General features: G+C 34.2%; 1 protein-coding gene across 11 annotated transcripts in view; it reads right to left on the reverse strand.

The window, feature by feature from the left end:
* The window catches only part of CNTLN (centlein), a 326,291-nt gene that overhangs the window by 43,874 nt on the left and 269,368 nt on the right, over positions 1-13,049 (reverse strand). For 10 of the 11 annotated variants that reach the window (XM_084984605.1, XM_084984594.1, XM_084984632.1 and 7 more), the window contains 3 exons: positions 7,358-7,549; positions 2,093-2,190; positions 196-322 (listed from right to left, as the gene is read on the reverse strand). In XM_084984605.1, coding sequence (XP_084840731.1) covers positions 196-322; positions 2,093-2,190; positions 7,358-7,549 — 417 coding nt within the window. Of the gene's footprint in view, positions 1-195; positions 323-2,092; positions 2,191-4,046; positions 6,152-7,357; positions 7,550-13,049 lie in introns of those variants that run through there. The other variant, XM_084984583.1, reaches the window with a different exon arrangement.

Here is a 13,049-nt window from a genome sequence, read left to right on the forward strand (position 1 = left end):
CTATGTTATATGTGAATTTTGGAGTCTTGAATTTTAAAACACATAATGTAGTTTCAGAGCAAATAATGTAATTATGTAACAATACACATGTATTTTATAAATGTTTACTATAAATTTTAAGATTGAATATTTGCATTAAGAAAGTAAATACATGGGCAAGTGATATTTTTAGTGTCAATGAATAAAAATTGATACCTTTTTTTCAAGATTTTCTAGCATTTCATTAATACCCTCATTACTTTCCAAATTTACTTTCTGTCGAAATTTCAAGTCCTCTATCAAATGTCTTTTCATTGTTATATCTCTCTCCATCCGAGACATCCTTAAAAGAGAAAAAGGCAATTTTTTAAGAGTAAAAGAAAATACCTTAAAAGTGATGCTATTTTACATATTATCCAATGCTATACCTACTATTGATTTTTAAATGCTATCCAATATTCATGAAATTGCAAATTAATAAAATGCATGGGATAAGATATTATTCCATTAATATTTTGAATACTTGTAAAATCCACAATCCAGTGGCGACTTGGTAATGACAATATTTTATATATATATGTTCATTAAAAAAAGAGAAAAACAGAGAAAGATTAATAATATTTATAAAATTTAAAATTATTATATTTATATTCCATTCTTGCATTGCCTAGAAAAACCAAAGTAATATTCAGAGATTATCAAAAAGCGTAACACTGATAAGAAAAACAAATCTTTAATAAACAAGTATAAAATATGATAATGTCATGTAAAGACACTAAAATTAGGCAGGACATGTTCTAATTTAATATCATATGAGATTGAATTGATAAAACATCTTAGCTTAAGATGAAAACATTCACTATAAAATGTAGACGCAGCAACAGCTACTACTACTACCACAATAAGAACCATAACAACTAACATTTATTGAGTGCTTACTACATGCCAGTCACTGTTGTAAGTACTATACATCTAATAACTCCTTTAATCCTTAGAACTTTATGAGTTAATTCTGTTAAAGTGAAGCTCAGGAGTTCCCGTAGTGGCTGGGGAAATGAATCTGACTAGTATCCATGAGGAAGCAGGTTCGATCCCTGGTTAAGAATACAGTATTGCTGTGATCTATGGTGTAGGTCACAGACACAGCTCTGATCCCGTGTTACTGTGGTTGTGGTGTGGGCTGGAAGCTACAGCTCCAATTCAACCCCAAGCCTAGGAACTTCCATGTGCTGGGGGTACAGCCTTAAAAAGACATACATAAATAGATAGATAGATAGATAGATAGATAGATAGATAGACAGACAGACAGACAGACAGACAGACAGAAGCTCAGAGCTAGCAGGTAAGGCAGCCAAGATTCAAAGACTGGTTTTCTAAAGTTCCCACTGGTAAATAGTAAGAAAGACCACCTCTTAAACAAGCTTCAAGATATTCTGCTTAAAAAGGAACCATTTTGTCTAACGGTTTTATCTATTAATATCACTTTTAAGTGATCTTTTACTTATAATGCAGTATACATGTACATATATGAGATATATGTATCTCAAATTGTGAATTTATTAGAATTAGAATTCTTTATAAACACATTATCACTAGGTTCTGGTATACCTATAAAAGATGCAAAAAAAATTATTCTGATTCTGTGAGACAGAACATTTTAAAACCCTTTTTAGTACAAACATATAAAGTACGAACTTTTATAATCCTCCAGTTATTTTAAATAACAAAACTTGCCTTTTTTCCACCCTATCTTTATAAGCTTAGGCATTAAATCCAATATTTGACTAAACCTACAGATATAGTTTTAGTCAAATAACTACCACATTTTAAGTTTTCTGTTCATAGTTTCTAGGCCCTTAATTGATACTTACTCAAAATTAAATACATTTAAGAAGGAAAATCTAACTTTATTCTTACTCTAATTAAAATATAGTAACTCTCTTGCCATTAACCCTATTATATGTGATAGTCTTTAAAATTTCATCTTATATAGGCTTAAATACAAAATAAGGAAGGAAAGCAATTTTTAACATGTTGGTATTGTTTCTTGGGTGCAGAGTTATTCACCACTAGGTGGCACCAAATACAATGGATAAAAACATAAAGCACTTACTTTTCATGCATTTCCTTTATGTGTTCTTCTTTTGCTAGGAGTTCAAATTTCAGAGACTTCAAGTTTGATGATTGTTTAGTGAGTTCATTAGTTGCATTCTAGATTAAAAATACACATAAATATACCTTTGAATCTTGTTCTAAAACAGCATAAAAATGTCATTCTCATGAAGGGTAATATATATTGCAAAAATTAATTATAATTAAAATGAACACAAACATTTTTAAATTCTTCATTTCATGTGTTCTAGTAGGAATACCATGGCACACTAAAATTTTTATATAACATGCCAAAATCATAGATGAACACCACCGTATGGTAAATTGCTAGAAGTATACACTCAAAATGCATTTACAGGAAGTACGGATTGCCCTTGTAAAATGTAAATGTGTATGTGATTAAGTATTTTTTGGTTTAATGAGATCACTTAAAACTAATTCTAGATTTACTAATAACCTATAACAGACTAAACATAGTCACAAATACTTTGCTGCTCCTCCCATCAAGAGGTGGAATCCATCTCCCAAGCCTTTGAATCTGGTCTGGCCTATGATAGGCTTTAACCAAAAGCACGCGGCAGAAATGACACCACAATTATCAGATCCCGGGCTTAAATTCTTATAGCCCTCTTGAAATGCCACTCTGGGATCACCTTCCAGCAAATATGGAGGAAAGGCCATTTGGAGGAGCACTGAGGTACCCCAGATGACAGCCAGCAGACCCATCACCAGCTTATAAGTGATGCTCTCTTGGAATATCTAGCCTACATACATCCTTGGTTTAGAAGAATGCAGGCATATGAGTAAACCCAGCAGGCATTAGCAAAAGAACTACTTGCTGAGCCCACAGATCATAAGAAATCATAAACTGTTGCTGTTTGAGGCTGCTACATTTAGCTCTTTAGGATAATCTGTTATACAATAATTGATAACTGATAGAAAATCTTATGAATACTAAATACTTCCTTACTTGAACTTATTATTAATACTAATTATTAACACATTTATACAAAATTATTATTTTTTTGAAAGCAGAACAGCCTTGTGGTATTTGCTGTCTGCATAGCCTAGACTGTCTGCACAGAGGTAGTAACTAGAGTGTTAGGGAACCCTACCTTCCAATTTAGACTCAAGTTCTAAAAACACATGTACTTTGAGATATTACTTAATCCTTTGATAGTTTTGTTTTTTTACTGTAAGATAATGTGGAAATACATTAATTCATTTGCTAAATTTTAAAAGAGTAAACTAGCATAAATATAATAAAATATGATAACAAAATATTTGGAGTAGTTACTTTAGTAATTTTTCTAATAACTATAATCAATTGTTTCTATAAGAATTATTTCCAGTTTGATTTATGCTAAAATGTATAAATCCAAAAAGATGAAACCATTAATCATACAACATAAATATGAGTCAAATTCATTAGACAGACTTTAAATATCTCATTGGTATGGCATATGTAAATTTAAAATTTACACTAAATCTCTTATTAATTTTCTTAAAAACCCAAGGCTACCTCAACATGGCAGCTGTATTGAATGTTAAAAGTTTTGGTTAAGTTTTGTGTTATGTGATCCATCATATTTACATGTTTACAGGGATGTATGATGTGTTATTTCTAGCATTGACAGAATAAGATAATCCACGCTAGTGAATTTACCAGATAACTAAAGCTTTAGCTTTAATCATTAATCTTAAATTCTTTCTGGAATGACTGTTGATTCATTTAGAAATATAATTTATGATTACATTAAGCTAACAGTGATACTTTAATATTATAAATATTATCACTATATTAATTGTCACTATATCTAATTTATTATCACTATATCATTATGCAGTGATGCCTTTAAGAACTACAATGATGTAAATGGCTACTTAGCACTATTCTAAATGTTCCCTGGCTGCTGTTTTACTAATTTTGTATTTTTACCTTAACATTTTTATAGTTTCTTTTTTTGTAAATCTGGGATCATAAATTCTTGTTCCTCTCATATTTCTGCCTAAAAACATTCATCCTACTCCTTAATATACATACTTCTAATTTGCTATTATTGAGGTGTTTTCTGCTGAGAAGCTAAACAAATAAACTCATTAGAGCTATATTTAAAATAAAACAGGCAGTAGAGGAAGCCTGACAATATCTTCAATAGAATAAATTAAGTGGATTTTAAGATAGCTGTTTGATTCTTTAATGTTTTTAGACTCAAGCCTCTTATTTTAGGTGCCTTAAAAATGCTGTAACTCTGACTTCTGGATAACTGAGGGATTACAGAATTATAATAAATAAAACAATGTCATCTTGATAGATACTTTTGCCAGACAACCTAAATCTCACAGCTATTCTGTTCAATCCTAAAAAATTCTTTTGCAGTGCTTAGAAAAATATCCCTGCTTTAGACTTCTGGAGAAGCTAAGTAATTTCCTCAGTCAAGTCCCACAAGAAGTTAATGAACAAAGAATGATCAAAACCCAGGTCCTGTCACACTTTTCCATTTCCTACAACAAAATACTTACCTGCAGCATGACAAAATCTGGAGTAAAACACATATTCAATATGTCATAGTGGTAATAATCTATCTTGCTTAAGCTTTCCTATTTTTTTATTAAACGTTTAAAAAATTTTCATAATAAAAGCATAGACTGGAGACAAATGATTTAAATTCTAACCTTAGCTCTATCACTTAGCTGTGTGAACTTGGACAACTAACTTATTCACTATGCCTCAGTTTTCTTAAGTATATTTATGACTTTACATAGAAAAGCCTAATATTAATTAGATAAAATAGCATATATGTATGTAGACCTGTAAGAGATTCATATCTAATCATTTTTTTTATCTAAGCATGAAAAAAGTTAAGTAGAAAATAAGCTAATTCTTAGAAGAGTGTTAAGTTAGAATTGATATTTATTATGGACTGATTTGGTCCCCACCCCATCCCCAGTACTTCAAGATGTGACTATATCTGGATAGAGCTTTGAAGGAGGGAACTACAGTAAAATGAGATCACATGGGTGGACCTTATCCAATATAAATGACCCAGCGATGACTAGTGAGGACACAGCGAAAAGGTGGCCTTCCACAAGACAAGAAGGGAGGCCTCAGAAGAAATCAAACCTGTTGATACTTTGATTTTAGACATCCACACTCCAGAACTATTGGAAAATAAATTTCTATTATTCAAGCCACCCTCTCAGTGGTATTTTGTTATGGCAGCCCTAGCAAACTAATACATTATCAAAACAGAAATGTGTAGTATCAAAGAGCATTATATACTTAAAAGTATCTGGTCTTCCAGAATATTTCTGTATTAAAACATGAAATAAGAGAAAAGTAAGATTTATCTTTTTGTCCTTATGTAGCTTGGTCAGTGTTCCAGTATTCCAGGTTAGAACTGGACAATGTCACTTCAAACTTGTATCAAGTGAGATCTAAATTGCTTTAGGGAGTTCCCGTCGTGGCGCAGTGGTTAACGAATCCGACTAGGAACCATGAGGTTGTGGGTTCGGTCCCTGCCCTTGCTCAGTGGGTTAACGATCCGGCGTTGCCGTGAGCTGTGGTGTAGGTTGCAGACGCGGCTCGGATCCTGCGTTGCTGTGGCTCTGGCGTAGGCTGGTGGCTACAGCTCCGATTCAACCCCTAGCCTGGGAACCTCCATATGCCGCGGGAGCGGCCCAAGAAATAGCAACAACAACAACAACAAAAGACAAAAAGACAAAAGACAAAAATAAATAAATAAATAAAAATAAATAAATAAATAAATTGCTTTAGGCATTCTTACCTTTGTGACTCACATTCTTTCAAAGTGAGAGATATTTTATATATGGGTAAAAACATACCATAAGACACACATGATGCAGTTTATTCCACTTTCAGAGACAGAAACACACTTTAGAAGATATAGAAGTTCCTATGTGGCACAATGGATTAAGAACCTGACTGCAGCATCTCAGGTCACTGTGGAGGCACAGGTTCAACCCCGGTCTGGTACAGTGGGCTAACGGATCTGGTTATGCCATAGCTGCGGCTCAGATTCAGTTCCTTGTCTGGAAACTTCCATATGTCATTGGTGTGTCCATTAAAAAACAAGAGAGAGAGAGAGAAGATATATAATAGCACCAAACTTGCATAACTATTTTTCCTCACATTTCTATTATAAACTTATAAAATGTATTTGTCAAGGCAAGTTCTGCACATAAAAACTTGAGAAGATGGTATTTCAGAAGCAACTAAATTAATACCAATGGGTATATCTCACTGTTATTAATAGCAAAATATTTTCAAGCAAGAATACACAAATTTACTTTAAACTTCATTCTAGTTTAATCCTATTGGTAATCTTCCATTTAAAGATGTTATTAGAGAGCACACATACATTATTTTGAATTGAAACAACTGAGTCTAACCTGACAATTCTATATCTTAATGCCCTCTTAACAGTCATGGTTATTCCATTCTTAATGTGTTCTGTGTATTTTCAACCCGATTTTTCTTTTGAGTAACTCTCCTTATAGCTATGGTCCCATATACAATGTCCTTTTACCTTCCAGCTAGCAATCCCCACAGAAGAAAATAATTAATATGTAAGGAATTAAGTGAGCTTCTTTTAAGAAGCAAGAAAATGAACTTCCCAATTAAAACTCACAAATCCCACTTCTTACAAGATAACTCTCTTTAATTTCTAAGGCCAGGCTTACCTTTAAGTTGTTGACTGTTTCACCTGTACTTAGACACAACTTGTTATAAACAAAAGGTACACTGCTTTTTATTCTCAATCTCAGGTTTAACTTGTTGAAATCTATTAAACTAACTCACCTTAGATTCCTCTCCCTCCCCCAACTCCCCTCCTCCTTCCCCATCTCCAACCAAGAACTACCAAATTAAAATAGTAGCAAGTGTGTATAGGAAGGTAATTCTATTTAAATTGATACATTACATGTTTGAAAGGAATTCTGTTCGTTGGAGGGCAGAGAGAAGTTGAATAGTGGCTTAGAAATGACAATGGCCAGTTTCCATTATATCCTAAGTTAGGATTTCATAGTGTCTTGTCATTTTTTCAGAGAACAGTATTTTTAAATAACTAGATAAGAATCTACCAAGCTAAAATAGAAACATGAGGTCAAATGTAGTATTAATAATTTAGGGATTATTTATACCATAATTTATATTTATTAGAATTAATTAGAATTGATGAAAGCATGTCTCTAAGTATTCAGTAGATTAATATATATTTTTATCTTTAATAAAATTTATAATCACCTTGAGTTTACACTGCAATTGCTTCATTTCCAAATCCACGCTCCTTGAAGGGCCAAGTGATGTAACTTGTATCCGTGGAACTGTTACATGGGCAACTTCTTCTGCCAAACTTGTAATTTCAGATGAGGACTCCAATTTCTTTAGTAAATCTTCTTTTTCTTTCCGAAGCCCAGCCAAATCCAAGTTTAGCTTCTTTTTAAAAAGAAAATAAATATAAATGTATTATGCAAGTAATTGCATTTAGCCTAGCAATTATCAGCATCAAATTCTACAGGTAGGAAAGTACTAAGAAAAAAGGTGAATTACTTATCAAAATAATTACTATAAAAGCTTTACGAAAATTAAAACATCTACCAGTCTTTGCCTAAGGTTGTAGGGTTTGGAAAGGTTAAAACAAAATAGACCAGCTGTACTCAATATCTTTTGGTTGGCTAGTTTTTACTCATGATGTGCTATTTCTTTGCCTTCACAGAAACGTGGGCATGCCAGACATTCACATATTTGATAACCTTGACTTCAGGGCTGATGTACTTAACTGGTAAAAGCCAAGCTGGAGCAGGATGGGATAACAGATGTTAGTTGTTTATTCTACTGGGTAGGTCTTACCACCCTACATAGCAGCCAAAATGCTTCTCATTTAGCAACATAAATGTTAAGTCCAATTAGCAAAAGAGGCTTATTAGAGATTTAGTTCAAATAAATAGCATACAAACAAATTTGCTCAGTTTTATGCACTTGATTGATAGTTGATAAGCTCTCTTTATAATACTGAGGTAAACTGCACTGAACTCCTTATATTTTAATTTTTAATAATGTAAACATTTTACTGTCAATGACAGTGGTAATGCTTTTATGAAACAGTATAAAAATACTGTCTTAATGTTAGCCCCTCTCATTCACCAATCTGTAGTCACCAGAATGCCACCAAGCTGCAATGGCATAAAAACTTAGAGATCCTTAAGAGGATAACTGCACTACTATTTTATTATTCCAAAGAAGCTTATAATATGGTAGTTTAACATAAGGAACAATTAGACAAAATGGCACCCAAGTCTCTCAGAGGAGGAAAAAAAATCTTTCTTTGTTAACAATTCTAATTAAAACAGTAAAAGATGTAGCTAGCAGGTACAGTAATAAACATGGGACATAAGTTACCTAAGTATTGATATATTTAAACACAATTTCTAAAAATTATACAAATAAATCTATAATTACATAGGTATTGTGTATACATGCATATACTATTAAATATTTATCATAAATTCAAAACTAGGACTTGATATATTTGAGATTAAACTAAATTTTGATGAAATAAAAAGTATGTTTTGGCCAAAAAAATCTATTTCTTTGGCTGTATTTTAATTTTGATATAAAAAGCATAGTTTTTTAGATCTTCCAGGAAATAGTCATTTGTGAATTGTCCCAAAGTTACCAAATAATTATACCTAAAAGCATAATTTCCCTAAATCTGAAAATCTTCCTGGTTATCAACCAAGGTTGACTACATCTCCTTCTCTGTTTACTAATTCTCTGTGCCCAGTCAATTTTCAGGTTCTATAAATCACGTAATGTTTCTCCTATTTATTCCTTTCTGCCACTTTCCTAACAAAGACTCTCATTATCCCATTAAGACCATTGCAATAGCCCTTCCCCTACCGGCAACCTTTCTCTACCTTCAAACTATTTTTTATACAACTTCCCAAAACAACACTGACCTATTATTCCTTTATTCAAAACCCTTCAGGGGTTCCTCAGCACAGCAGAATAAAGCTCAGATGTTTGCAGTTATAATAAAGCTCTAAAAGGTTTAGCTTCGATTTGTGTTTCAGTCAGACATCACCTGCAGTCAAACTTGCCTGCCCTTCCCAAAACCATTCAGACCATTTCTACATCCATGACTCTATACATGGCATTTCCTTCTGCCAAAATTTCTCCATTGTTTGAAGAGCAGCTTGGTTTTTCCTCCTTTATGAAGACTTCTCTGCTGGTTTTCTTCTCTCTTTTTTTTCAACCAAGTAGCTTCTCTAGTCTCTTAGCTCCACAGCACTGCCTGTTTCTCAATGACAAACCCTAGTAAATCCTGGAGAGAACTGTGCCTTTGTTCACATGTGTATCCACCCGACCCCACCATGGTCCCGAAAAGCGATGCCTTTTGTATGAAGAAAGGTTTCAAAACTTCAAGTCTATTTGTAGCACAGATGGTGTTATAAAGACACATATAGATTTCAGCTTGTATTTATAATCTATTATTTTATTACAATATAAATTAAAATATACTTTTATTAGCAATGTAGTATTATTAGCATTTATATAAATAGCATGCACTGGAACATTTACCAATCTTAAAATTAATGTTCTGCATCTAAATTAGATCTTTTTGAGATTTTAATTTGGTAAGATATAATTCACGACTATAATTCTTGATGTAATTTCAGGCAAAACAGAAAACTAAAGTTTTTTTTTTTTTTTTTTTTTGCTTTTTAGGGCCGCACCAGAGGCATATGGAGGTTCTCAGGCTAGGAGTCAAATCGGAGCTGCAGCTGCTGGCCCATGCCACAGCCACAGCAATGTGGGATCCGAGCCACATCTGTGACCTACACCACATCTCACAGCAATGCTGGATCCTTAACCCACTGAGCGAGGCCAGGGATCAAACCCGAAACCTCGTGGTTCCTAGTCGGATTCCTTTCCGCTGCACCACGACTGGAACTCCAAAAGACTAAATTTAAATGAGGCTCTTTTCTTCCTATAAATAGCCTGGTGGCTTCTCTTGTTTGTTAAACTTGTATGCCATTAGATCTATTCTTTGCACAATGGCAGATCCTGACACTATAAATATATCCTTCATTGAGGAAAGACCAAGACAATAAACATATTTCTCTAAAATATAAGTATAGGAGTTCCTGTTGTGGTGCAGCGGAAACGAATCTGACTAGGAACCATGAGGTTGTGGGTTTGATCCCTGGCCTCACTCAGTGGGTTAAGGATCTGGCATTGCCGTGAACTGTGGTGTGGGTCGCAGATGCGGCTCGGATCCTGCCTTGCTGTGGCTGTGGCATAGGCCGGCAGTGACGGCTTCTATTGGACCCCTGTCCTGGGAACCTCCATATAACAGGGGTGCAGCCCTAAAAAAAGCCAAAAAAAAAAAAAATATATATATACACATAGATTTTTGACTTCAATTTAATGGTGTAAAAATTCAGTAAATGAAGGAATACTGAAATTATGGACAAAGTAAACCAAATGACTTAGAATGTATTAAAATATAAATCATGCCTTGATTAAATTATTTTAAATCAACAATCTTTAACATTTCCAATGTTATTATTTATGCCTAGAAATGCCACCAAGTACCTGTCAAAATAGAGGAAATAGGCACATCATATATTCCATCAGTGTGGAATCCTTTGATTATGCCTTAGAATTTTGGACAAGTAATTATATAGCTCTATTACTAACTTCTCTCAGTTTAAGCATTCTACTTCTTATGAGAAATTCTACAGATGAGACCAGAAGCATAAATAACTTTCTTTTGTTTATGCTGGTTTGGAATGTAAGAATTTTGCAGTGACCTTATTAGAAAGTGATTACACTGTAAAATCTACCAATAAATTAAAGTTACTCTGAAAATCATTATTTTTCTCTCGTATCAGAAGGATGAATCCTATTTCTATATTATTACCTTTCCATTTCCAATAATTTTTTTTTTTCTTTTTATGGTTACACCCATAGCCTTTCTAGGTTCCTGGGCCAGGGGTCAAATAGGAGCTGCAACTGCAGGCCTACACCACAGCCATGGAAACACCGGATCCAAGCCACATCTACAAGCCACGTCACAGCTTGCAGCAACACTGGAATCTAACTCACTGAGCAAGGCCAGGGATCAAACACACATCCTCATGGACCCTATGTTGGGTTCCTCATGTGCTGAGTCACAAAGGACTCCCAAAGATTTTTAAATATTTAAGTCATATTATTATGAAACCATAAATAATAAAACACATAGAAGAGTCATAATTTCTGGATTCTCTTTTTGTTTTTTGGTCTTTTTATCTTTTTAGGACCACACCCGTGGCATATGGAGGTTCCCAGGCTAGGGGGCCTATGACACAGCCACAGAAACACAGGACCTGAGCCATATCTGTGATCTACACCACAGCTTACAGCAACGCCGGATCCTTAACCCCCTGAGCAAGGCCAGGGATCAAACCCTCATCCTCATGGATGCTACTTGGGTTCGCTAACCACTGAGCCATGATGGGAACTTCAATAATTTCTGGATTCTAATTTGAGGCCTATCACCTACATGATGTTGAGCAAGCACTTACTTTGTTTTCCTTTTTAAAAACACAGTTGATGCTTTCTTAGCTAGCAAAAGTAACTTTGAGGGCAGAATTTAAAAAAAAATCTGTGATAGCATTTGGTAAATTTTAAATTTACAATGTTATTGGAGTTTCCTGGTGATTCAGCAGGTTAAGGATCTAGCAATGTCACTGCTGTAGCTTGGGTTGCTGCTGTGGTACAGGTTTGATCCCTGGCCCAGGAACTACTGAATGCTATGGGTGTGTACAAAAAAGTAAAAAATAAAAAAAATGAGTTTATAGTATTATTGTTAGCATTATTATCTTGTGGCCAATGCTACCATACAGAGTCTAAGAAGTGTCCTAAATGCTGAGGACCTGATTATTAAAAAGCTTTGTTACATACACAAACATGTACACATATGTACATCAAAAATCCTATAATTTCTCTCAGGGCAGAAACCTTACTTTGTCCTAAGTGAGAGTTATTTGTTTGCAGTACAAACTCATTGGGATTTCCTACCAGGCTACAAACTCACTGAAGGCACTTGTATTATTCTCTTTATTTCCCCAGCAGTGCAATTCCTCTACACATTTTAAAAGTCTATTTCAGTTCAAAAAATGACGTCAATGAAAATAAGCACTGAGATTCGTAAAGACATATGTGAAGTCAATTTTCCTAACTAAAGGTTACAAAATAGAATTTAACACTATTAAAATTTACAAGGAGACACTAGTTATTAATTATTTATTTAAATATAACAGTGTAAGTTTCTTAAAAAGAAAAGAACCCTCTAAGCAACTGTAAGAAGAAACTTGAATATATTATTCATTCTTCAGTATGGAGCACTGCGGTAGGCAGAATTCTTGTATGGCCCCCAATGGCCCACACCCTTGTATGTGAGTAGGATCTATGAATATGATAGGCTGTCACTCCCATGATTACACTAATTGCATTATGTTATATGCAGGTGTAAATTATGGTTCCTGGTCACATGACTTTGAGTTAATCAAAAGCAAGATTATCCTGGCTGGTCCAAGATTATTAGACTAATCCAGGGCTCTTCCTGAGGTCAGAGGTTCTCCTGCTGGCCTTGAAAAAGCAAGCTGCCATATTATGAAAGGACTACAGAAGGCATATAAAGTAAGGACCTACAGAAGACCTCAGGTGCTGAGAGTGGTTCTTTTCTTTTCTTTTTGGGCCTTGCCTGAGCATATGAAGTTTCTGGGCCAGGGATTGAATCTGAGCAGCAGCTGAGACCTACGCCACAGCTGTGGCAACACTGGACCCTTAACCCATTGTGCCAGGCCAGGGATTGAACCTGCACTGTCACAGAAACAACAATGGATTATTAACACACTGTGCCATAGCAGGAATTCCTGAGAATGGT

This window comes from Sus scrofa, chromosome 1 (assembly GCF_054392235.1).
Source record: "Sus scrofa isolate SSC_HxYL_T2T_F1_AM1 chromosome 1, Sscrofa_HxYL_maternal_Yorkshire_Landrace_v2.0, whole genome shotgun sequence".
NCBI classification, from domain to species: domain Eukaryota; kingdom Metazoa; phylum Chordata; class Mammalia; order Artiodactyla; family Suidae; genus Sus; species Sus scrofa.